We start from the raw sequence: 25,860 nt of genomic DNA, 5'->3' as shown, positions 1-25,860 counted from the left end.
GAGGGTTTGCAAGAGATTAAGTCCCCCACGCTGCTATAACCAATAGCAACGTTCCCAGGCGAGGCTTGTAGACCACGGCCCACATTCCTCTTCCTGCAACACCATCTGCCAGGAAACATGTGGAACCCACCCCCCTATCCTCTCCTCCACTATCCTCCACAAGCATCAGCACAGGAAGACACCACTCCTGGTGAGTCATGTGTTAGTACAATTCTAGTAGGATATTCTGTGGGGCAGTGGACCTGAGTTGGGGAGAGGGGAAGGCAGTGGACATACTTTTCTGGGTCAACCCAGCCAACCTCCTGCCTCTCTCCCAATTCCTAATTTCTCCTTCCTCCATGGGATATCTGGCCAGTGTATCTTGAGGTCTAGCTCTACATCCAGAGGGCACAGGGCACAGGAGCCAAGTTTTCCCCTTGCAGCCAGGGCAAGGAGTCTTAGGAAGGAGCAGAGTCTCCCCTCTGGCCTGAAAGATCAGGCTTGTTGCTGGGCAGGGTTCAAGAAAGGAAACTCCACCTGAGGGACGGACATCCCAGAGAGGTGGTGTTGGGGCACAGGGACAGAAGGATACAGGCTTCTGTGGGGGCCGGGGGCTCTGGGGTGGAGAACCACATTCAAGGCTGTGAATGAGACCTGGACACACACATATATACACGTACCCATCCTCATAGCTGAGTTGCCCCAGGTCAGTCTGTCTCTGTCTCTGTCTCTCTCCCATTTCTCTGTCTCTCTGACTTTATCTCGATCTCTAACTTGTGCTGTCTCTTGTCTCTCTTTTTCTTTCTGGGTCTGTCACCGTCTCTGTATTTCCATCTCTCCTTGAATATGTGTGTCCCTTCCTATCTCTCTGTCTCTCTATCTGCCTCCCTCTCATTCTACTCCTCTCTGTCCCTCAATCTAAGCCTGCCTTTTTATCTGTCTTTCGCTATCTCTGTGTGTCTCTCTGTCTCAGTCTCTGTGTCTCTCTCTATCTCTCTGACTGTCTCTTTATCCAAGGATTCTCCCTCCGAAGCAAAGCCAGAACGACTCCGTGAGAGGTGAGGCCAGGGGCGCGCCTTTGAGGGAGGGGACCTGCCTACACCTTTAAGTGCGGGCGCGCGCGGGGCCTGCGCCTTTAAGCACGGGCGCGCGCACGGCCCTGGGTTCCCTGCGAGGAGGCCGCGGGAGCGCCCGGACCCGGCCCGCCTGCCCCGCACCTGCCCGGCCCCCGCCCCGGCCCCGGCGGGGGAGGGGTCTCTGAGCGCGGCCCCTCCCCCCTGCGCCCCGGCCTGTGCTGCGGTGCCCCCACCCCGCGTGTCCGTGTCTGTCCAGGCCTCGCCCCACCCCGGCCCCCGGGGCTGCCTGGCCGCCCCCCCCGCCCCCACCGCAGCCGCCCCCCTCCCGCTGGGCCAGCCCCCGCCGCAGCCCGGGAAGCAAGTCGGGACGCCGCCACCCCAGATCCAGGACCCGCACCCCGAAATCTGGGGCCTGCACCCCGAGATTGGCTCCAGAGATCTGGAAGCCCAAGCCTGGGAGCCTGATTTGGGGCTGGGACCCCAAGACCTGGAGCCTGAACATCAATATCTGGGGCTGAAATCTCAACATCAGTCCCTGGGACCCCAAGATTTGGAGCCTGAACCCCAAGAATTGGAATATGGACCCCAAGATTTGGAGCCTGAACCTCAAGATTTGGCATCTGAAACCCCAGATCTGGAGCTGAACTCTTGAGTTCTGCGCCTGGGACCTTGAAATCTGGGACTGGATTCTCATTTCTATACAGTGGAACCCCCTATTTGGGACCCCAACCCTGAGACTTTAGGCCTCAGATCCCAAGATCTGAACCCTGGCATTCCAAAGGGCCTAAACCTGAGTTTGGGCCTGAAGTCCTTGCTGCAAACCCGAATACTGAAATTTGGGGCAAATCTTGACTCAGAGCCCTAGTATCTGAACCCAGCACCCCAGTATTGGATCCCAAGACTGGGCTTGGGACTCAGAGCTTAAACTCTCCATTTGACTGTTGAGCATCCCAGGACTGGAGCTGGGAGACCATGACTCCAAGCAACCCAAACTGGGGCCTGGGTCTCTAAAACTGGACCCTTAGGGGCCCAGTATTTGGAGATCTAGGACCCAAAGTGTCCAGGTCTATCAAAGTATCAAGACTCCGTGGCCACAAATCTGAGCTGAGACACAACAGACGGTCCCTCTACAGAGGCCTTGGGGACGGGGAAGGAATGACCAGGCACCCCCTCCAGACCCCTGACCCCCTTGGAGCTTGAGGACTCTGCTCCCTGGGGTTGCTTCCAGCTCAGGTAAGACTACTGGGAGACCCCACGGTGGGGAGGGACTTGGGAGGAACTTTGTGACTGGGGGTGGAGGTAAGGATTACCAGGTTCCCCTGGGCACCTTTGGAGTTTCCCCAGGAAACAGATATCCCCTCACAAGGGTCTGCCTCCAGCTCCTGCTCTGCTTCAAACACTCTCTGGACGTTTGGCCAGCCCTGCCTCTCTCTAACCTCCTCTTCCCCAGTTGATGGCATCTCCAGGTCTGTGACCCACTCACCACCACCCCCTCCCCCCCCCCGCCGGCTCTCCAGCGTCTTCCTACCATCTGTCTTATTTGATCATCTCCAGCTGCCTCTCCTGTCCACCATTCCGCTCTCCAGTCTCCTTTCTCTGCCTCTCCTCTCACTGACCATCTCTATTCACCTGTCCTCTCTCTGATCATCTTTGACACTTCTGTCCACTGTTCTTCTCTCTGGCTACCTCTGGCCACCACTCCTCTCAGTGACCATCTCTGTCTGCCACTTCTGTCTTTGATCATCATCTTTAACCCCCCTGTCCACAGCTTCTCTCTCCAGCCACCTCTGTCTACTGTTTCACTCAATGACCACCTTTGACATCGCTGTCCAAGGTACCGCTCTCTAATCATCTTTCAGCAGCTCTCGTGACCGTGTCTACCCCTGACCCTAAGCCTTGACCTGTGACTGTCTCTGACCATCTTTGACCTCTTTTTCTACCACTCTTCTCTCCAGCCGCTTCCATCCATCTCTCCTCTCTGACTTCCTTTATCCGCCTTTCCTCTCTCGGACCATCTTTCACCATCTCTCTTGCCCTCCACCCACTCCTGACTCCAGCTGCCAGTCTGTGACCATCCTGGCCTTTATTGACCACCTCTCTTCTCTCTGTCTCTCTTGCTCATTGGTGTTCTCTGATCATTTCTAACATCTCTGGTTGCCTTTCCTCTCTCTGATGACTTCTCCCCACACCCATCATCCTAACCAGCTGTCCCATGTCCAGCTGTCTCTGACATGTCTGTCCTCTCCTCCTCTCTCTGACTGCCTCTCTGCCTTTTGACCATTTTGGACCATCTTTGACCATCTCTCCTGGATCTGACCACCCCTGGCCACTTCCCCTCTCTGTCCACTTCTGATCTTCTTGACCATCTCTAACCACCTCTCTTCTCTGGTCACGTCTGGCTACTTCTAGTCATTCCCACTACCCTGACCAACTCTTGTCTCTTTGGCCATCTCTGAGTATCTCTCTGACCACGTCTAAAGCTCTCTGGCTTACCTTCTACCCACCCTGACTACTGATCCTGTTCTCTGACTGTCGCTAACTGTTTCTAATCACCTCCCTTCCCTCTGACCATCTTTGCACATTTCTGCTCCCTGGGTTCCCCCGGGAAACATCTCTCTGAGTCTTTGACCGTCACCTCTGGCTTTTGATCTGTCTGACCAGTCCTCTCTCTGACCATCTTTGACCAAGTCTTCTGCTCTGTGACCTTCTCTTCTGGTCTCAGACCACCCCAACCCCCTTTAGCCCCCCCCACCACTTCTGGCCTCAGCCCGCCCTAACTTCCCCCTTCTTCCCTGCAGGCCGCCCCTGCCCGCGATGGCCGTCCTCCCTCTGCTCCTCTGCCTGCTGCCGCTGGCCCCCGCCTCGTCTCCACCCCAGCCAGCCACACCCAACCTGTGTCCCCGCCGCTGCCGCTGCCAGACACAGTCCCTGCCCCTAAGCGTGCTGTGCCCGGGGGCAGGCCTTCTGTTCGTTCCACCTTCGCTGGACCGCCGGGCGGCCGAGCTGCGCCTGGCGGACAACTTCATCGCGACCGTGCGGCGCCGTGACCTGGCCAACATGACGGGCCTGCTGCACCTGAGCTTGTCACGCAACACCATCCGCCACGTGGCCGCCGGCGCCTTCGCTGACCTTCGCGCCCTGCGCGCTCTGCACCTGGACGGCAACCGGCTGACCTCGCTGGGTGAGGGGCAGCTGCGCGGCCTGGTCAACTTACGCCACCTCATCCTGAGCAACAACCAGCTGGCAGCGCTGGCGGCTGGGGCCCTGGACGACTGCGCTGAGACACTCGAGGACCTCGACCTCTCCTACAACAACCTTGAACAGCTGCCCTGGGAGGCGTTGGGCCGCCTGGGCAACGTCAACACGCTGGGCCTCGACCACAACCTACTGGCTTCCGTGCCCGCCGGCGCCTTTTCCCGCCTGCACAAGCTGGCACGGCTGGACATGACCTCCAACCGCCTAACCACCATCCCACCCGACCCACTCTTCTCCCGCCTGCCGCTGCTGGCCAGGCCCCGCGGCTCCCCCGCGTCTGCCCTGGTGCTGGCCTTTGGCGGGAACCCCCTGCACTGCAACTGCGAGCTGGTGTGGCTCCGGCGGCTGGCGCGGGAGGACGACCTCGAGGCCTGCGCCTCCCCACCGGCCCTGGGTGGCCGCTACTTCTGGGCTGTGGGTGAGGAGGAGTTTGTGTGCGAGCCCCCCGTGGTGACACACCGTTCGCCACCCCTGGCCGTGCCTGCCGGTCGGCCAGCCGCCCTGCGCTGCCGGGCAGTGGGCGACCCCGAGCCCCGTGTGCGCTGGGTGTCACCCCAGGGCCGGCTGCTGGGCAACTCGAGCCGAGCTCGCGCCTTCCCTAACGGGACGCTGGAGCTGCTGGTCACCGAGCCGGGCGATGGCGGCATCTTTACCTGCATCGCGGCCAATGCAGCTGGCGAGGCCACGGCTGCTGTGGAGCTGACCGTGGGCCCCCCGCCGCCCCCCCAGCTAGCCAACAGCACAAGCTGCGACCCCCCGCGGGACGGGGATCCTGATGCCCTCACCCCGCCCTCTGCTGCCTCGGTCTCTGCCTCCTCCAAGGCGGCTGACGCAGGGCCCCCTACCGACCGTGGCGTCCAGGTGACTGAGCATGGGGCCACAGCTGCTCTAGTCCAGTGGCCAGATCAGCGGCCTATCCCAGGCATCCGTATGTACCAAATCCAGTACAACAGCTCAGCCGACGACATCCTCGTCTACAGGTGCAGGGTCCAGGCGGCGGGCAGGTTGGGTGGGGGAGCGAGGTGGAGGGAGGGCTGGAGGAACACCTACTGATACCCCAGGCTGCAGCACTGGAAATGAGGCTGCAAGGTTACAAAGGCAATCAGACAGCAGAGGTAAAAGAAATCAGGCAGAGAGGGTAAAAGAAATCTGGCAACAGTGGTAAAAAAGAAAGAAGGCAGCAAGAATAAATACTAATCAGGCCAGAAGAGTAAAAAGATAATTGGGGGTGAGGGGCAAAGTTGAGGGGATACAAACCAACTTAAGTAGTAAAGAGAAGCCGGGTATTTCCAGATGACAGGGCTAGACTCAAACCAGTCTGCAGGAGGAAAAAGAGATCAAGCGGGAGAGTACACGGATCATGGGAAAAATGCAGTGAGGCAGCCCGGCTGCAAAGGAACTCAGACCAGAGGCTAAAAGGAAAACGGGGGAGGACGTTACATAGAGATTAGGCTTTGCGCTTGTGCGGTGCGACCTGCTCCATGTGTTTGGAGTTCCAACGTGGTGACATCTCAACTTTTGGTTTTCTAAATCAAATTAAACCTAGTTCAAGCTCCACCTCTGGGTGAACAGGAATGTTCAGTCGACCACTGCTGGGGCCTCCCTTCTCCCTTCTCTTGTTGCAAACACAAAACTTGGGGTTTACGCACTCCAAGAGGCGGGTTACGTAACTTCTGCCCCCAAGCCGGAGAGCACATGGAACATCTGCTGTGGCCACATGTGGTCACTAGTGGGCTCTCATCCAGATGTGCTGACACATCTCGCCCAAGTCCAGGCTTGCATGGATGCCTGTGGATGGCTCCCTGTTCTCACTGCCAGGCTGGGCCAAGGGTACAGTCCCTGACACCTGGCTGCAGAGGACTGGGCCTCCCAAGGCCTGGGGTCTTCACCTTGTAAACCCAGTACCTGGGTTCCCTGTGCCTCCCCAGAAGCCCAAACCTCAAAAGATAGTCACTTGATTTCCTTTTCAGTCCCGGAAATCCAACGAGCTTTTTCCACTCCCTTTCGTAGACAGCGGTACTCAGTAGATTCCATGGAGGGCCCACACCTGAAAATCACACAAGTCCTATCTACCTTGCCTGTCAGGGGACGGGACAAATGCTCTCCTAGATCATCACCCTCCTAGAGATAATCATGGAGTTCCCTCATTAAAGCAGTTTAAGAATAAAACAGATTATAAAACAAGTTAAATCTGCAACAGGGCGCCACGCTACAAAAGGAAATATAGTGGAATTGGGTACTGAGGGTAAAAGGGAATGGGAAAAATAAGGATAAATAGAAACCAGGCTAGAGAGATAAAAGAGAATCGGGGACAGAAGTGGAAAGAAATAAGGCAACAGGGAGGAAAAGAACTCAGCAGTGATGACTGAGGCACATCAGTTTAATGAAAATGGAGCCAGATGACAGGACTCACTGGAAAGCAGGCTGTGGGTGTGGTAATAATAACACAGCAGCGGCAGCGGGGCTTGGGGGACAGTCATTGGCAGGTTAGAAGGAAATCGGGCATCAGCAGTATGGGGGGATCGGGTGGTTAGATTAGAGAGAATTCTAGGTTTAACACTAGAGGAAGGTCAGGCAGCTGGAAAAGGGAAACCAGGCACCTGCTGGAGGAAAGTCAGAGGAGCAGAGGGAAATTAGGTGAAGGTCTAGAGGGAGACTGGGAGGTGGGATTAGAGGGAAATTGGATGGGCGTGGGGGGGGTGTGGCTAGAAGGAAATGGGCATCCGGTTAGAGGGATACCAGACAGCATTAAAACAAAACTGGGTGCTGAGTTGGAAAGATGTCTGGCAGTAGGGCTGGAGGGAACTCGGTGGTGGGCTGGCGGGAAATGGGGTAAACTGGAGAGACTCGGGCAGTGAGCTAGGGGAGGGTAGGGTGGGGGGACCAGCGTGAAGTCAGGCAGGAGAGTGGAGAAAAACTGGGCAGCAGAGCTAGAGGGAACTTGGAGGTTGGTGGGAAATTGGGGGGCAGTGCAGGATGGGAACCAGGCAGTGGGGTATAAAATGAAACCCCACATGGGGGGCAGTGGGGCTAGCGGGAAGCTGGGCAGCAGCGCAGAGGGGAAGCGGGCAGCGGCACTAGAGGGAATTTGGGCGTTAAGGCCACAGGGAGATCACATGGGTATTCGAGCAGTGGGAAAATGAGAGGGTGGGCTCGGGTGAAACAGGCTAACAGAACGGAGGGATATTGGGCAGCTGGTGGGTATCAGACCAAAGGGAATTCCTGTAGTGGTTACAGGGAACTCAGGGGCTAGGGTGAAATGAGACAGTGGCCTGGGGGGAAATCCTCCAGCTCGGAGGGTTGGGGCAGAGTGCAGGGTGGGTACTGGGCAGCCGGAGGCCTGACTCCCACCTGTCTGTCCCTCCAGGATGATCCCAGCTGACAGCAGCTCCTTCCTGTTGACGGACCTGGCATCAGGCCGCACCTACGATCTGTGTGTGCTAGCCGTGTACGAGGACGGCGCCACGGGGCTGACAGCCACACGGCCTGTGGGCTGCCACCGCTTCTCCACTGAGCCAGCGCTGCGGCCGTGCGGGGCCCCGCACGCACCCTTCCTGGGCGGCACTATGATCATCGCACTGGGTGGTGTTATCGTGGCCTCGGTACTGGTCTTCATCTTCGTGCTGCTCATGCGCTACAAGGTGCACGGTGGCCAACCCCCGGGCAAGACCAAGGCACCTGCGCCTGTCAGCAGCGTTTGCTCCCAGACCAATGGCGCCCTGGGCCCCACGCTGGCCCCGCCGGCTCCTGAGCCGGCCGCACCCAGGGCCCACACCGTGGTCCAGCTGGACTGTGAGCCCTGGGGGCCCAGCCATGAACCCACGGGACCCTAGCTTCGCGCCCACCTCTATGGCCCTTCTGGCTCCAGGGATAGCAGGACCCGGACACCCTGTGGGACCTGGCTTCAGACTCACCAAATTGCTCACGGTTTTTAAAACTCTGATGGGGAGGGTGTCGCGGGCACCGGGACACAACAAGAAAGTCCTATTTTTCTAAGCTTGGGCCTGGGCCCTTGCCCTTGTCTCTGTCTGTTGGGGCTGGGGGATCGTTCAGGGGTCTGGAGCTGGGATGCCCCCTCTGGGGAGAGAACCACCCCCCAGTTCTGTCTGAAGTCCCTGGATGAGGCCGAGGATGGTTATTCCTTTAACCAGCCGACGTTCCTTGAGTGTCCTTTCTGGGCCTGCCCTGCGCTGGGTGATGCTGCAATGCCTCAGGCAGCCCCCAGCCCTGCCCCTCAGACAGTGAGAGCTCAGAGCGAGCAGAGCCGTGGTGAGGAGGGAAGCCTAGGAGACTGCAGGAGCCCAGAAAAGGGGCCTGTCTCAGCCCAGGGTGTGGTCAGGGAGGGCTTCATGAAGGAGACGTGATCTGAGAATGACGTCTGAAGGAGATAGATGGGCAAAGAGCAGTGGGAAAGGTGTTCCAGGCAGAGGGACAGCCCAAGCAAGGGCTTAGGGAGTGCCAGGCACTGGGGGTGCCGTGGTAGAAGTGAGGCAGGAAGGGGGGGCAGGGTTCAGGACCTCCAGGCTGAGGAGCTCAGACTCTAACCTGATAGTACTGGGGAGCCACGGAGGAGTCCTATGCAAGGGAGGGAGAGGGTCAGGTTTGGGCTTTAGGAAGATCCTTCTAGCCATTATGAGGAGGGTGGACCAGAGGAGAAGACTGAGGTTGGGAGCCTGGGGGAAACCAGGGCAGGGACCTGGGTGGGTGAGGACAAGGCTGGACCAGAGCCGGCCTGGGGGAGGGCACTAGGGGGTGGGTGAGAGAGACATTCAAGAAGCTGAGTGGATGGGTTATATAGCTGAAGGGCTGTGGGGGAGAGAAGTGTCCAGGGTAAGGCCCAGGGCTCTGGCCAGGGGAGAGACAGTGGAGCTGCCCTGATACAGGACCAGGGAGGAGGGGCAGGTTTGGGGAAGATGCTGAGGCCAGTGTGGGACTTGGTGGATACGGAAGGCAGCTGTGCTCACCACTGTACCACCAGTGCCTCTGGGACTTGGTGGATATGGGGGGGCCCAGAGGATCGGCATGCCACCAAGGCGTGGCAGCCAGGAGGCCTTAGGACCCCTGGTCTAAGACTGGAACTGGGGACAGAAATGAAGGCTCTGTCAGCTGTGATGGGGAACTGAGGCCACCAATTTCCCCATATTTAAGGGACAGGCAAATAAAACCCTAGACTAAAAAACAAAGACTAACTAGGAGCAGTAGGTGAAGGGATGGATTGACGCAAACCAGGCAAGTCAGACCCAAGTGACTCTTGTGTTTAATGATATCAAGGCTGCGGTGACCTCAGCGAGAGCAGTGTTAGGGGATCAGGTGGGCGGTTGCCAAATCCAGCTGATGTGGCAGGAGGAGGGAAGAAACTGTGGACAGGGAGTGTAGACCCTGTGATTCTCGGGGTCTAGGGCCTGGTTCAGGTTGATCGGGGCCTTTCTGCCCCACGTCTCTCCAGGGCTGGTCGTCACTCAGTCTAGGTCTGCTCTAGGCTCCCCCACTCAGACACCAGGCCTGGAGGTTGGCAGGACTAAACCCTGGGCCTTGGACATGTTGAACCTCACTGGAGATCCAGGAATGGGATGGGCAGTAAGAGGATGGCGCTCCCTGACTTCAGCCCACCTGTCGTGGTCCACAGGCAGAGATGTGGAGGGAAGTCGGGTCCTGTCATTCTTCTCTGAAGTGATGTGTGAGGGGCATGGTGAAGGGAGCCCAAGACTGGCTGGGCCGTTCTCGTGATCTGGCTCGCTTGACTTGTCCTCGTGGGATAACATCCTAGATTCTGGCGAAGTTTCTAGATGGGTGTAGGCCTTGGAAATGATCCTACGTCGGCCAAGGGAACAACCTAAGTGCCAGGGACCTGATCTGACTCCTGAGTCCTCCAGCAGCATCCGGAGTCCTCCTTCTTCTTCTTGTGTGTTACCCTCGGTGGCTGAGGTCAGGTGAAGCCATCAGGGAGAGCGAGGTGTCTTGGGTAAAAGGGCCCAGGGGGTGGGAGGATGGGATGGATTCCTAGCGCCAAGCTACAAAATACCAGTTTCTGCCATGAGGGGGAGCCAGAGTGCGCCATCCCTCAACCCTCCTTTTAAAATCTGAACCATTCATTGTGTGCCCACTGTGTGCAACGTGCTAGGGATTCAATACAGAACAAATACAGGCCTGTCCTGCCCTCCCATATCTCACCATTTGGTGGGGGAAACAAGGGTCAAATTAACAAGTGTAAACACGTATGGTGACAAGACAGGTCAGGCAGGAGAGAGCCTTGGAACTGTGAAACCCTATAACCAGGGGACTTGACCCAGGAAGAAAGGTTGAAGGAGTCTTCCTGGAGGAAGTAACGCCTCTGCTGAGATGCTCAGGTTGGAGTTAACTACACAGTGGGTGGAAAGGACGTTCCATACAAATGGAACAGCACTGCAGGAGGCCAGGGGGCTGGAGTGGGGTGAGGATAAAGGGAATGATGCCGTGTGGAGGCTGGAGAGCCAGAAGGGGGCAGATGACGCAGGACCCTGTAGGTGGCTTGGAGGAGCCTGGGTTTTATTCTCAGTGGCACGAGAAGCCTTTGGAGGGTTTTGAGCCATGAGGAGAGTAGTGGTCCCTGATCTCAAGGAAGCTGGCAGTTCTGTTTGCATGTTCAGGACAAAGTGAAGCACAGAGACCAGGGAGGGGGCTACGGTGATGGTCCGGGCCGAAAAGTGGCCGGACGAGTTTGGGACCTGAAGTGGATGGATTCAGAGATTTGAAACTATCTCACCAGAGGCCTCCATCCCCTACACAGAAGGGGACAGTGTGGACCACTGTCCAGCTACCCTGTTCTCAGGCTAGATTGCAGAGACTGGGAAGAAGAGTTGTAGAGCCTAGGTCTCTGATATCCGAGGACCCATTCCTTAGAAGGGGGAGCTGACTTCCCTGTAGTGCAGGAATTAAGGACCTTTTCTAGGTTCAAGTGCTAGGACTGAGGCCATAGCTGGTCGAGGGGAATGTGGACACAGGAAATGCAGGCCCAGAAGGCGGACACACACCCAGTGGTAGCTTATTACACATTCAGAAGTCGGAGGTGGGAGGAGGCCCATGGGGGCAGGCTGGTCCCTCTAACGTGGTCCCCTTCTGCCTCCTGCACAGGATGCCTGGACCATCCCCCACCCCCAGGCAGAAACAATACAACTATGGACAAATGGTGACGTGTGTGGAATTTAAAGTTAAAATGTAGCTTGTCCAACATTGCCTGGCTGAGCCCACCAGTTTCCTGAGCTCAGAGAGTGCTACTCTTTCCACTGTCCCTCTTCCATCTGGCTTTGAGGATGCCCTGCACAGTTTTGAGACCAGCTTTCCTGGGGCCAAAGCTCCAGGCTATTGGAGCATTTTCTTGAAGACACTGTAGTCCTGATACCAGGACTCTCCCCTGTCTGGGTCCTACCAGATCCAACCCATGTGTCCGGGTGTGGCTAATCCCCCACAGGCCCTGAGTGTCTGGACATACCTGTGATCCCTGGAGAGGCCTCAGCTAATGCCAAGCCTTCACAGCTCTTTACCTGGGCACATATGTGGGAGAATCAGACAAAGGGTCCTCAGAAAGGGGATGTTTCTTTTCTAGGTTGAACTTGGGCATGGCTCCAGCCTTTGGTTCCTCCCTGATCATGCCTCACAAAAGCAAGGTTAAGTATCAAAGCTCAGTGTTGCCTTGACCTGTGCAGAGTGATGCTGGGAACACAGTGGTGACCAACATAGCCCCAGATCCTGCCCTTATAGAGTTCAAGTCTGGTGGAGGAAGTAAACACTCACCAAACAGTGGCAGCTCAGAGTGGTCAGGGCTGGGATGGGGGAAGCACAGGCAAAAATGATTAGGGCCTGTTTAAGCCCAAGGGACTCTGGGAGCCCAGAAGGGGCTCCTAACTGAGCCTGGAATGGGAGGTGGGGAGAATGCAAGATTTCCTGAAGGCAGGGCCGGCTTCATGGCAGCTTCACTGGCTGTAGTCGCCCAGTGCCCTGTGTTTAAAAGGACGCTGTGCTAGGCTGATGCCCTGTGGTCACCATCATGAAATTCTTAACGATTTTTGAACAAAGGACTCCACGTTTTCACTTTGCACTGGGCCCTGCACACTTGAAGGATATACAAAGAGAGCCGGGAGAAGAGAGGGTCTTCCAAAGAGAGAGAACATCGTATGCAAAAGAGAGGAAGGGAAGAGAGAGGATTGTGCATTGGAGAGTTGGCCAAAGTTCTGTGTAGCTGGAGCACAGAGTGCGAGAAGGGGGGACGGTGACAGGTGAGCTTAAGAAGTGGGCGGACGCCTGCTGCCAGGCTTACGAACTGCGACTCCACGCCAGGGGCACTGGAGCCACGGGAGGGGCAGGATCTGGTTTGGACCTTAGATCTATGGTGGGGAGGGGTACACGGCACAGAACAAGGTCAGGGTGGGAGGCTCATTTGCCTTAGGAGGGGTTGGGAGTGTCTGGCCACTGCTTAGGCTTTTGAAGAGCCTTGAATGCTTGGTGACAGACACCCCAGTGTACCAGGAGACTGGCTGGGGAGATTCCACAGTCACAGGCTGAACCCCGAGCTTCATTTTCACTTGAAGATTTTCACTGTTGAGGGTGGGAGGGGAGTACACAAGGGTAGGTTAAAGGGTGTCACTGGTAAGTACTTGAAAATCTTTTTATATGAGAACTCACATGCATAGACTGATGGAGGTGAATGCAAAATTGATGAGAATTTAGAGTATAAAACGTGAGACTTCAAAGGACTTTATTCTCGGTATATTCTGGCTTCAACTCTGTGGAACCCCCGGGGTGCACTTCACTCTGGATGAAACATCAGTTCTTTGGGAACTTCCTCTTCATCCACAGTGCTGAATGCTATGGTCCCCAGGGCTGGGAACTCACCGCCTTCCTGCTTCTCCACTCACCTCTTTCTGGGGCATCACCCCCAACACACCCCAATGCCCCCGTTTTCCCTCTCTGCTGAGGCCCTCCACATCGCTGTCCCCGGCCCTGGCCCCTCTCCTAAACACCGAGCCTGGCTTACCTTGGCTTCCTGGACATCCCCCAGGCCTCTCACACACACTGGGTCTCACACTGGCCTCAGCTGCTTCCCACACCTGCCCCTCTTCCCGGGTCCTGTCTCAGGGCAACCCCCACCCAGCCTCCTGAACAGCCCGCCCACCTCCCCTTCCTCCCTTCTCAGGTCCCATCCTGTTCTAGCTCTGGCCTCATCCACCTGGGTCCCTGCATCTCCTCCCCCTGGGCTTCTCATCTCCTCCCCCTGGGCTTCTGGCCTCAGTCTCACTCTCTGGTCCAGGGAGTCTTCCTAAAGCCAAACCTGGCCCTCCTCTGCATGGAACCCTCCATGGTTCTCCAGGGTTCCCGGGACAGGGTCCCAGTTGCTCAGCCTGGCGGCACAGGCCTTGCCCCCTCCCCTGCTCCCTTGCCTAGCTCCATCTCTAGCACATGTGTTCAGGGACCTCCCTGGCAGTCCAGTGGTTAAAACTGCACGCTACCACTGCAGGGGGCACAGGTTCCATCCCTGGTCTGGAAACTAAGATCCCACATGCCGCGTGGCGTGACCAGAAAAAAAAAAAAATGTCTAGCACATATGTTCTCCACCTCAGGCTGGAAGGGATCGCTGCTCCCTGAAAGGCCCACACCCTTATACTCCCACACCTTCCCTCACCTTGATCCCTATGCCCTCCCTCACCTCCTCTGCTTGTGATGAAGAGCCTGGGAAGGATCTTAAGCAGGTGTGAAATGAAGCTACTGAAAGAAAGTCGGTTCCTTCTTGAATTCTCCCCCTACTCCTCCCACCAAAGGCAAGGGCTCTGGGGGGAAAGGGACTAGGGGTGCAGGCTCCTGGGACCTGAGGGAGGGAGGGGCTGGAAACTGTATCCAAGGTCCCTTGCCTTTCCCTGTCTAGAGCCCCAGGCTTGCCATTCCTCCCGGATCCTCCATGGACGGTGCGGCTCCACTATTCTCCGGCTCAGGACTTTCTGGGAGGATGGGAGTGACTGGAAGCCATTGTCTTCCCTTGGGGAGCCCCACCCCCCAATCCTCCAGACCTCCACATCGGGCACATGGTGTCCTCTCCCGCCTGGCTCCAGTCCTAGAGGTCCAGGCCCCAGTCCCCACCTTCAGGTCCCCAGTCCTTCTCCCTCACACACAGAAAACCAGTTTCTATCCCCCTCCTTCTGCAGAATCCCCAAGGCTCCTGGCACCCTGGCGCCCTCCTTCCCAGGATCCCAAAAGTCCAAGCCTGAAGCTCCTCCCTCCTCAGCAGGCTCAGGAGCCCTGCTCCTCTCCTCCTAGGAGCCCTGGTATTCTTGCTTGCTCCCTTCCAGCCCCTGATTTGTAATCCTCTGTCTCAAACTTGGAGCCGTCACCTCCTCCGAACACAACCACTTCCTCCACACTCGAAGGCCCTCCTCTGAAGAAATATCTTTCCTGTCTCTCTTGGCCTTTACATCTCTCCACCACGTTGAGCCCTCTCTACATTCCTTACTCTGCCTGTCTCTCTCCCCACACCCATCTCTCCATCTCCCTGTAATTTTCTTGTATTTTTTCCTCTCCCTCTTTGAGTGTCTCTGCTCATCTCTGTCTCTCCCCTCTTCCCTCTCTATCCCTCTCCCTCCGCTCTCTGTCTGCCCCTTCTCCCTGACCCCGCCCACATAATTAGGCCTCATTATGATCCGTGGCACCAGGTCAGGCTGGAGCCAGTGTTAATGGGGACCGCAGTCTGCTGACCCTGGGAGAGTGTTGAGGGCCAGGCCCAGGCATCTGGAACTATAAATGCCCCCACAATGTGCCCGGCCTCAGTCTAGCTCCTGGCAGGTGAGATCCCCAATCTTGCCTTTTTCCTGGGGCTTGGAGGTCCAAACCCTTCTCTGGGATTCCTCTTGTGTCCCCTTCCACTCCTGCAGTAGGAGGGCTGGAGGACAGACTGGCAGGAGAGACTGCACTGACTAGCCTGGATCTGTCCACTCCCTCTCCAGCCGTGGCTGCCCCGTGTGTGAGCACCTGCCCCGCTGTGCCTCGGTGCCCTGAGTTTCCTATGGGGTGAGTGACCCATGGGAGATGCAGAAGGCTGGTGAGCTGGCCTGGATCTACAGCAGAGGACTGGTTGTGTCGTCTGGGGTTGGGGGGGCTGCCTGGCAAGTTCTGCAACAGGGGATTGGCCACAGTGGAGCTTCTTGGGACAGGGCCCTGGCCAGCTGGGACAAAGGACTATTTGGGCAGACTCTGTGACAAGGAATTGGCCAAACTGCTTGTGGGAAGGGGAACAGTCAGGCCTTTCTGGGACGACGGCCCAATGGAGGCAACTTTAAGTTAATGTTTATGTACCATTGTTCCGTGGCCTTTACGTATATTATCTCGTCTAATCTTCCCATAGCTCTGTGAAGTGTGGGCTAAACACTACCTCTTACAGATGAGGCAAGTGTGGCCCAAAGAGGTTAAATACCTTGCCCACAGTTCACATGGCCAGGGAGTGGTAGAGTCAGGATTACAATATAATGTGTTTGGCCTCAAAATCCACCGGATTATGCTGACTCCTTCCTATCCCCTCCCGGTTCCCTCAGGCCCAGGGGCTGCGTTTGTAGGTTTCCAGGGCCATGACATCATCATGGCTTTCTTGGAGTACCGGCGCTGAGGCCAACTTCCGGCTGTACGTGTCGCCACCGCTCAAGGGGCCCCTGGTGCTACTGAGGGCGCACCCGATGCACCGCTGCGTGGGTTCGCGGCAGGCGGCGGGCAGCGAGGTGCCTCTAGAGGCGTCGCGGCCGATGGGAGTGACAGTGATGACCGCGAGTAGGCGCGCCTCCCCGGACACGGCACTGGCTCTTCCACGCCACCTGCTGAGTACCCATTACGTCGTGGTGACGCCGTCGCTGCAGCCCCACGACCCGCACAAGGAGTTTGCCATGGTGGCAGGCGCTCGGCCAACGTGCCTGAGCGGCAAGCCTCCCGTGCGGGTCCTGCTGGACGGAGTCAAGCACGCTGCCCGCCGGCCCCTCCTCGTACACCTTGAGCCTTTCCAGGCACTGCAGCTGCAGAGCTCAGAAGACCTGTCAGCACCTGCGTGGTGGCCACTCATCCCGTCGTGCTGCTGACTGGTCACAGTTGCCTGCAAGTGGGAGACAAGGCCTGTGGCCACGTGTCCAAACTGCTGTCCCAGGGTCTCTGAGGCCCCGTCTACGCCGTGCCTCCGTTCGCGCTGGCGTATCCCGGGCCCCGAGACCTCGTGTACTTGGCGGCTGGCAGCCCCGGCGGCGGACGTTTGTGGAGGAGGCGGCGCCGGAGGAGCGCAGGCTCTGCGCCCTGTCTCCTCACTGCACTTCGACGTGGACCTGGTGCGCTCGCTTGTGCTGCGCTCCTCGGCCCGTCTGTCTGCAGGTGCTTTTTCTGGGCGGGGCCGCGGACCTCGGCGGCGTCGCCTACGATCCTTTCTTTTCTCTCGGGCTCCCAATGGGCGCGTTCAGTCTAAGTTTAGCGCTCAAGGAGCTGCCAGGCTTTCCCAACCGGCGGCCGCTGCCCAACCTGCACTGGAGCTTCATCCCCACCGGCCCTGAGCCGCATCACGGGCGGCATTCTGGCCACAGCCAAGCCCCGGCTCAGGGCTTCGCCTGAACCGAGCTGGCCTAAGAACCGGGTCGCGGGCACAGCGCGGTGCACAGCCTGGAGACGCGCGAGGCGTCCTTCTCAGTGTTCAGCTTAAGCACCGCCCATGGCGGGGGCTTCCGGATCCAGGCCGGTGGGTAGCCGGCGGTGAGTGAGCAGCCCTGGGGCCCAAGAGAGTCCGGAGGTGGGCACGTGATGGGATTTCTGGGGATGAGGGTCGAAGAAAATCATAACAATACATTCGCTTGCTCACATAGCAGCCAGAGAGAGAGTTTCTAAATTCAAGTTACGTACCTCCCACGCAATCATTCCACCTCACTCCCAGCAAATCCAAAGTGTTTTATAAGGCCCCACAGGATCTGCTCCCATTACCTCCCTGATCTCATCTCCTCTCTTGTCCTTCCCTCACTCTATTCCAGCCACACTGGCCACCTTGCTTGAGGGCCTTTGCACTGGCTGTCCCCATGATATCCTTATGGGTCGCTCCCTCACCTCCTTCAAGTCTTTGCTCAAACGTCACCTTCCTACTGAGGCCAACCTGACTGCCCAATTTAAAATCTCAGTTCCCCAACCTCTACAATCTCTAGCCCTTCCCTGCTTTTTTTCATAGCACATAAAACCTTCTATATACTTACTTATTCTCTTTCTTTGCTACATATTATTCCTTGAGGGTAATATAGTTTTATGATACACAGTTAATTGCACAGTTTTAAAGTATCCAGCCTGGTGAATTTTCGCATGTACGTACACACCCATGTAACCATCACCTAGATCGAGCTATAGAACATTTCCATCACCCCAAATAGCTCCATGACGTCAGATCTTTACAAAAATGTTTTGCACTGTTGTATCGCTGGCACCTGTGAAAGTGCCCAACATTCATTAAACATTTATGGAATGAATAACAATAATAATAGTTATACTTTGTTAAATGTGCACCACATTGTATTCCAGGCACTGGGCTCAAACAGGAAGTTACTGCTGAAGGTCACACGCTCTTTTTCTTTATTACAGTATGAAATGTGAACAATGGGGTGGGAGATGGGATAAAATAATAATAGCTAATGTTGAGTGTTTAACCTTCCTGCTAGCTTTTGAGGTAGGCTCTATACTAATATTGTAATAATTCCTTTTTTTTTTCCTGGAGAAGGGAGGGGGAAAGGCTGGAATTCAAATCTTTTGCCAAATTCATACAGAAAGAAAGTGGCAGAGCCAGGATTTGAACCCCAGTCCACTTGCTTCCAGAGCACAAGGTTTTAACCACCTTTTTGTTTTGTTTTGCTTTTTGTACTGCCTCACAAAGACTTATAAATAGTCAAGACTTATGAGCTGAGTGATACGTGCTTTTATATATATGTACATTATGTAATGTAAATCTCATAGCCACCGTGGAGGCAGATCTTTCTATTACTCCCATTTTATACAGGAAGCGGTTGAAGGTTGAGGTCAAGAAATCACCACCCAAATCTACACACGGAGCAGGTGGCAGCTGTGATCCCAAAATTCGCTCAGCATGCTAAGGAAGATGTGCCTCTCCACCAAGAACGCGGCCCTCCACGCAGATTCAGTGTAACCGGATGCTGACCATAGTCCTGAATTATGCTATGGGAATCGGGGTTTTCCCGTAACGCTGGAATAAGGAGCTACCATCCAATCTCTTTCTGTCCTGAAAAACAGCAGGAGAACAGGAAGATGAGAGAAAAGTGAGGGATACTCAAAGGCTGGGGTTTCTTAGAAACAAAGACATGGACTTCAATTCTTTTATTCATAATGGCTCAGAGCCAGGCTCTGGAGCCAAGAGACCTGGATTCAAATCCTGCTTAAAGTCATGTGATCCTGGGCCCATCACTTCACCCTCTGACGCTCTATTTTCTCCTCTGTGAAGTGTGGTAATAACACCAACAACATTATAAGATTTTATGGCATTTTAAAAAATGAGTTAATAGAACAGTGCCTGGCATGCAGTAAATATTTGCTGTTATTATTTTTCAATATTTTAAAAAATATTTACCTCAGGCCAGGCCTGTCCTAGGCACTGGAGATGCAACAATGAATGACATAGACAACACCCTTACCCTGGGGAGCTGACATGTAAGCTCATAATCTAATCCACACCAATACTCTATATCCCATCTTGATGGAAAATGTGCAAAGCCTTACAGAACAAACAAGGTTATTTCTTTAAAGTTCACTTTGTAGATGGCTAACTTCATGAACTAACAGCTATGAAAAAATAACTCCCCTCCCTGGGAATTAGGGGGGGATATATGTCTCTAATTCCCACAGGATATGTACACACACACGCACACACACACACACACACACACTTCTTAAGGCTGCTTAACAGGGCACGTTGCAAGTCCTCACTGACCAAAATCAACCTACAGATGTGATTGGACTTATGGGCACAGATATTTTTAAATAATTGATATGGCGTTTTTAGATGAAGCCTGTGCTCGCCCGCTCATCAAAGTCCTATTCTACACCCAGGCTGTGCTGATCATTTCTGTATTGTCCCTCAGCCCCACCCTTCTCTTTCCGCTGATATGGGCCCCAGTTCATTTTAGACTGGGAACCCTATTAGCTTCTGAATGCTGAGTCTTTAATGCCAGGGAGCCTGGATGCCAAGGGTGTGGAGGCAGGTCAGGGATAAGATTAAATGCCAGGATTCAATTCTGTGGCGTCCTCGCCTCATCTCATCTCCAGATATTCTGACTGAGGAGGCTGTGGACCCTCCCATGGAATCTCATTCCCTCCTAGCGTCTTCCCTAATGATGCTACTCCCGTTCCCAGTCTCCTATAAGGACTATGCATGCTCCAGTGGGACCACATGTCACCTGTGCAAAGCACAAGGCTAAGTGTGTGCCTAGCACACAGGCCACATATGGATTCAAGACCATGTCCAATTCCAACTCGGTATCTCTGAGGGACTCCAAAACAGTGTCCAACTCTCAACCCTGGTAATGGCCAATCCAGGATCTGAGAGCACACCTGAACCAGGGCTTTTACCTGTGGCCATGGCTTAGCTGGGGCTTGCACAAGGGGCCGTGAATGGAGCCTGGCCTGAATCTGTAGCTGTAGTTGAACCAGCACCTACACCTGTCTCCCTGCCCATGCTCATGGCTGAACCAGAGTCCAAATCCAAGATAGCGTCTTGATCTGGGTCAGAAACTGCCTTAGTGGCCAAGCCGGGGCTCAAGGTTGTGGCAGTGACTGAACCAAGCTTAGAGGCTGTGGCTGTGGGGAAACCAGAACTTGAAACTGTATCTGGGTCCAAAATGATGTCTGTGACCAAATCAGAGATAGCAGCTGGGACTTCCCTGGTGGCGCAGTGGTTAAGAATCCACCTGCCAATGCAGGGGACTTGAGTTCAAACCCTGGTCCGGGAAGATCCCACATGCCGCGGAGCAACTAAGCCCGTGCGCCACAACTACTGAGCCCACTGCCTTGAGAGGCAGTGGGCTCAGTAGTTGCCCTTCAGTGCCACAACTACTGAAGTCCACGCGCCTACAGCCTGTGCTCCGCAACAAAAGAAGCCACCACAATGAGAAGTCCGTGCACCGCAGCAAAGAGTAGCCCCTGCTCACCGCAACTAGAGAAAAGCCCATGCAGCAATGAAGACCCATCGCAGCCATAAATAAATAAATAGATAGTGGCTGTCTCTAGTAATGGGCAGGGGACCATCACAGGGGGAACCTGCTGGGCCTCTGGGTTACCACACATCTACACTCTGGATGGCTACTCTTTCCCCATGCCTGGGGGCTGCGCCTACATCCTGAGCAACTGCCCTCAGACCCTACCCAGAGGCCTCCGTTCCTTCCAGCAGTGGGTCGCCTGCTCTGGAGGGAGACAGCTCATGTTTTGTCGCAACGCACATCCCTGACGTCATCATCACTGCTGTCAAACAGGAGTTCCGTTTTTTCGGATAAGAATCACACTGTACGGAATCCTGGGAAACTCCATCCTTCTCTGTCCCTCATTTTTGTCATCTGTAAAATGGAGGCAATTATACGGGTCCACAGTTTTCTTAGCTAAAATGATCGGGGCCAGGTGCATTTCAGATCTTAGAATTTCAAAGGGTCATACCATGCAAATGCCACATATTATATAATACCCCTAGTGGGTGTTACAAAATCACAAATATTAACGTCTCTGCAGTGACACGTCTGAATATTCACACCAAATGGGATAAATTAAGACTACAAGCAGCCACATGTGAGGGGCTATTGCTGCCAATTTAGTTCTAACATCAAACACACAAAACATCGTTCAGTCTTCAGCCCACTTTTGCCTTGGGGGATTGTAGATAAGGGATTGCGGATCCCTAGCACCTACGTCATCAGGCTCCTGTGAGGTGGGAACGAGTTAACGCATGAAAAGCACTTGGAACAGAGTCCAGCTCATGGTAAGTGTCATATGAGGAATGTTTGCTATGTTTATTGTCCCCTAACCCTGGCATCTGGAACCTCCAAATTCTCTGAGCTTTGGACATATCCTAGGACCACATGCAGCCACTGGCATGTCCCAAATTTGTCCTCAGGGAAGGTTTGGGGACGTTGCTCTGGTTGGAAGCCTGTGGGAGCTAGACTGTATTTAATTGTGGTTGCTAGCGGGGCAAACTGATGGAGGTTATGGATGTACAAAGACACCTTTCAGCACTTTTCATCACTATAGAAAGACAATGGACTCTGGAGCCAGATGGCTTGGGTTCAAATCCCAACTTGACCACTTGTTATTTATATGATCTTCGGCAAATTAGTTAACCTCTCTGGGCCTCTGTTTCTTCATCTGTGAAATCGGGATGATGTAAAGACCTAACGCATAGGGTTGTAGTGAGGATTAAGTGAGATAATATAAGGAAAGCTCAGAAGGTGTATGTTGCTAAGACCTGATGCGTGAGCCCATGATGGTCCATACTCCTCTCCACATCTCTTAAGAGCTCACCCTGCCACTTAGGAGTCAGGAGTTCCCCAAGTGCTCTTATGACTCCCCAGCATCCAGCAGCCTCCACTCCAGGTATCCAGCACCCTCAAATTCTCAGGGCTCCAGTTTTTTGTGTTTTTTTGCGGTACGTGGGCCTCTCACTGTGGTGGCCTCTCCCGTTGCGGAGCACAGGCTCCGGACGCACAGGCTCAGTGGCCATGGCTCACGGGCCCAGCCGCTCCGCGGCATGTGGGATCTTCCCGGACCAGGGCACGAACCCGTGTCCCCTGCATCGGCAGGCGGACTCTCAACCACTGCGCCACCAGGGAAGCCCAGGGCTCCAGATTTTTACCCTCACCACTTGGGCCCCCATCTCCCAGGGACCTGACACTCCTGAATTCCTTCCTTGATTAAGGAATATTTTATTCTTATGTACCAGAACTTGTTCAAGAAACTGAGGACACGTCAGCAACACAGACAGACAAAACCCTTGTTCTCACGGTGCTTATAGTCTAGCAGAGAGAGAGAAGCAATAAATATAAGTTAATTACATAGTATGTTAGAAGATGCTACGTGCTAAAGAGAAAAAAAAATAGAGCAAGGAAAGTGAGATGAGGATTTCTGAGAGTACAGTTTTAAATAGGAGGGATGTAACTTAAGCCAAGTCTTAAAGAAGTGAGGGAGAGAGCCATGTGGGTATCTGAGAAAAGAGCATTCCAGGCAGAGGGAACAACAAGTGCCTAAAGTGAAAATCTGCCACCCATGTTAAAGGAACAGCAAGAGGTCCAGGCTGAAGTGGGATCGTGGTGCCGAGCAAAGGGAGAGATCATGGGAGTCAGGTCGTGTACAGCAATGTGGGCTCTTGCGGTAACTTTGGCTTTTATTCTGTGTGAGGTGGGAACCAAGGAAAGATTTTGTGCAGAGGACGGTTGAGATCACTCGCGTGTAAATAAGATCCTTGTGGCTGCCATGTGGGAAACAGACTATGGGGCTTGTGGAGGAAGACCAGTGAGGAGGCCTGCTGCAATGTTCCAGGCAGGAGATGATGGGGGCTGGACCAGGGTGGAGGTAGTGAAGGAGAGTAAAAGGTGGGTTGGGAACCTTCTGGGGGGTGGCGTGGGGGCATAAAAACAGAAATCATGGGTTGGGAGAAGAGAGACACTCTCTGACCTGGAAGTTCTTGGAGGAGGCTCTTGGTAATTGTGGGAAAGACCTTTGGGTCCTGGCTGAAGGCTGTCCTATTAACTAGAGGAGGTGGGCACTCCTAGCTCCTTAGTGGAACAACTTATCTGGGTTCCTCAGAGGAGGACTTCTGAGTTTTGCATGAGGACAGAACTGGGTATTGGAAACAAGACTCCTGGTTAGCAGATGAGGGTGAGACCTCGCAAAGCCCCAGTACCCCAACCTTCAACCCCCTCAGCTTTCATCCCTCACCCCTCCTCAAATGCTCAGGAATTCAGCCTTTCTGGTGACCCTGGCTCTTGGGTTGCCAGGTGAACCAGCAGTGGCTACAGCTGTCGGCAGCCCTGAGTATCACAAGGCTTTGGTTGTACTTCCGCAGCTCCGAACTACGGGCAGAGGCAGGTCTGGGGCAAGAACCGCCTGCACTGCACTGTCTTTGACTGGCAGCTCGCGATGTCTCTGCAAGTGACCAAACGTTACCGTGCACACATGTAGGGCCTGTGTGGAAACTTCAACGGGGACCGGACCCATGATGTGGGAGGTCCCGATCTGCGTGTCTTCTTGCATAATTGTGCCCTGCAGCCGCCTGATGCCCCGTGCCAAGCCCCCTAGGCTGCGCCCTGCATCAGACCTGTGTCCCCACCAGAGACCGCAGGGCCCTGTGCTGTCCTCGTAGGTCTGAACGGGCCCTTTAGCCACTGCCATGACCTGATGCCACCTAGACCTTTAGAGACCAGCAGCAGTGCTTGGATCTGCCACGAAGAGACAGCTTCCCAACTACTCATTTGTGCTTTGCGACTTGCACTTTGTGCGTGGCCCTCCAGGTCTGTGGGCACACCTATCAGCGCCTGGGTGTCAGTGTCAGGAACACATAAGTCTTGGGGTCAGGGTCTGCGGGTCCTGAGGGTGGAGAATTCTAGCTCCTGGGGTCCAGAACTACTCAGTTCTAAAAGGCAGGATTCCTGGACCTGATGCATGAAAAAGTCCTCTAGGCAGCGAGGACTCCAGGCTCTGGAGTGAGGGCTCTGTGTCCCATGGCCTGACTTTTATGTGCTGGAGAAGGGACTTCTGGTTTCTGAAGACAGAAACTTTACTCTGTGAGATGGGGTTTGCTGGGGCTGGGGGCTGGAAAGCTTCCACTCTAGGGCCACCAGGCTACCTGAGGATGCTTTGCCTGGGCCTTCAGCCATAGCTTCTCGGTGGGTTCCCTGAGCGAGTGTCCGGATGCTGCTGGCAAGATGCTGTCACTGCCACCATGCTGTCACTCTGCCAACCACCAGAACCCCAGCCCACTTTGCCCACATGTGTGACGTCCTCTTTCACCTCGGGGCCCTTCCAGCTGCGCCCTAAGCTGCTTGCACCAAACCCCTGTGTCCAAGATTGCATGGTGGACGTACGCCTGGGCATTGGACTATGCCCAATGCTAAGTGTCTACTGTGAAACCCGCCAGTGGCTGGGTGGCCAAGTCTTCCGCTGGCAGAAACTGAGCCAGTGCAGTGGGTGTCCAGGGCCTCGGTCCAACCTCTCCATCTTTGCTCATCTGGGGCCCCCCTCCTGACCCAGTTTCAGCTCCTTGTTGCCCATCTCAGGGTGCCAGCCCCTCCCTGCACAGGTTAGTCCCTGAGACCTTGTACGTCCCACTGTGCCAGCTTCCAGCCACCCCTCCACGGCCCATTATGGTCCAACCTTTGCCCATCCTAAAGTGTCAGCCCAGCTCTGACAGCAGTCCAGCCCCCAGCTCTTATCCTTCTCACTTCTCAGTCCTGATTATGGTCCAGCTCTTCAACCCTCACCTCTCAGGAGCTCAGAGCCGTTCATGGTCCAGCCTCCAAGGCCTTATCCATCCCAAACCCTTATGGGTCAGCTGTGCCTCTGATCCATGGTTGGCCACCTGGTATTTATCCCTTTGAGTGTTAGCTTCAGCTCTGCCCAAGTCAAGCTTTCCAGCCCTTACCCCGGCAGGGCCCCAGATGCCCCATCCCAGCCCCAGAGGTGGGGGGTGAGACTCCAGCAGCCACCCGCCACCAAGGAACCCTCCATTCCTACTCCTTCCCTCAGGCCGGCTATGCCCTGCATGCCCACACTACTCGCTGTGCACTCCGGGACGGCCAGACACTTGCGCAGGGCTGGAGGGGCCGCCCGGCTGGGAGGGTGACCGACGCTGTCGCGGGGGCTGCGTGAGCAACGCAGGCCTTGTGCTGAGTGGTGTCACCTGTGTGCTCACGGCTCAGTGCAGCTGCTCAAGCGCTGGCCGGCTGCTACCTCCCACCCGGTGCACCGCTGCCGCGGCTGCCACCTTGGCGGCCAGGTGGCCTGCAAACCCTGCCGCGCAGCCCGGGGGCAGCCCAGGCCTCTGCCTCGCCTCGGGCGAGCTCTATTACCCCACCTTTGAGGGTGTCACCTTCCACCTTCTGGTCGCCAGCACCTATTCGTTGGTGAGCACAGGCACGGGTTGCCTTCGGGGTATGTGGCCCTTCGAGGTGGTACCGGAGATAGGCTCACGGATGCTCAAACTCCGTCACGTGTTGCTCCGCACACAAGGCCGCTGCTTAGGCCTCGACCCGCTGCAAGGATGGGGATGCGTCAGGGTGAGCTCCTGCCCTGTGTCTGCCACTTCCCTCCCATTCCCTCTTCACCCCAGCACGCCCACCCCACCTGTCTCTCCCATCCTCCAGTCTTCATCTCCGAGTAGTTTTTTCCTCTGCCTGGGTTTCCCTGCACCTTCCCATGCTCCCCAGCTACCATCACCTTTTCCCCACTCCAACCCAGCCTCCCCTGACCCTGGTTGCTGCTTGCCCAGACGCCTTCCCTGTGTGCCCCTCTCTCACCACTGCCCTTCCTCTGGCCTCTCATC

The 25,860-nt window shown here is 55.5% G+C and overlaps 1 protein-coding gene across 1 annotated transcript; it reads left to right on the top strand.

Moving 5' to 3' along the window:
* Positions 1–1,176: 1,176 nt before the first annotated feature.
* LRFN3 (leucine rich repeat and fibronectin type III domain containing 3) lies at positions 1,177–8,306 on the top strand. Its single transcript, XM_067720181.1, has 3 exons — positions 1,177–2,288; positions 3,854–5,290; positions 7,678–8,306. The coding sequence occupies exons 2-3, from the start codon at positions 3,870–3,872 to the stop codon at positions 8,141–8,143; spliced, it is 1,887 nt and encodes a 628-aa protein (XP_067576282.1). The 5' UTR covers positions 1,177–2,288; positions 3,854–3,869; the 3' UTR covers positions 8,144–8,306.
* Positions 8,307–25,860: the final 17,554 nt, after the last annotated feature.

Source organism: Pseudorca crassidens, chromosome 20 (assembly GCF_039906515.1).
Source record: "Pseudorca crassidens isolate mPseCra1 chromosome 20, mPseCra1.hap1, whole genome shotgun sequence".
Classification (NCBI taxonomy): Eukaryota; Metazoa; Chordata; class Mammalia; order Artiodactyla; family Delphinidae; genus Pseudorca; species Pseudorca crassidens.
This window is presented reverse-complemented; position numbering and strand designations above follow the sequence as displayed.

Bases quoted from the DNA above. Each gene is read 5' to 3' on its own strand.
- LRFN3 (XM_067720181.1), top strand. From the start codon at position 3,870: ATGGCCGTCCTCCCTCTGCTCCTCTGCCTGCTGCCGCTGGCCCCCGCC. The intron at 5,291-7,677 runs GTGCAGGGTCCA...CTGTCCCTCCAG, and splicing joins GACGACATCCTCGTCTACAG to GATGATCCCAGCTGACAGCA.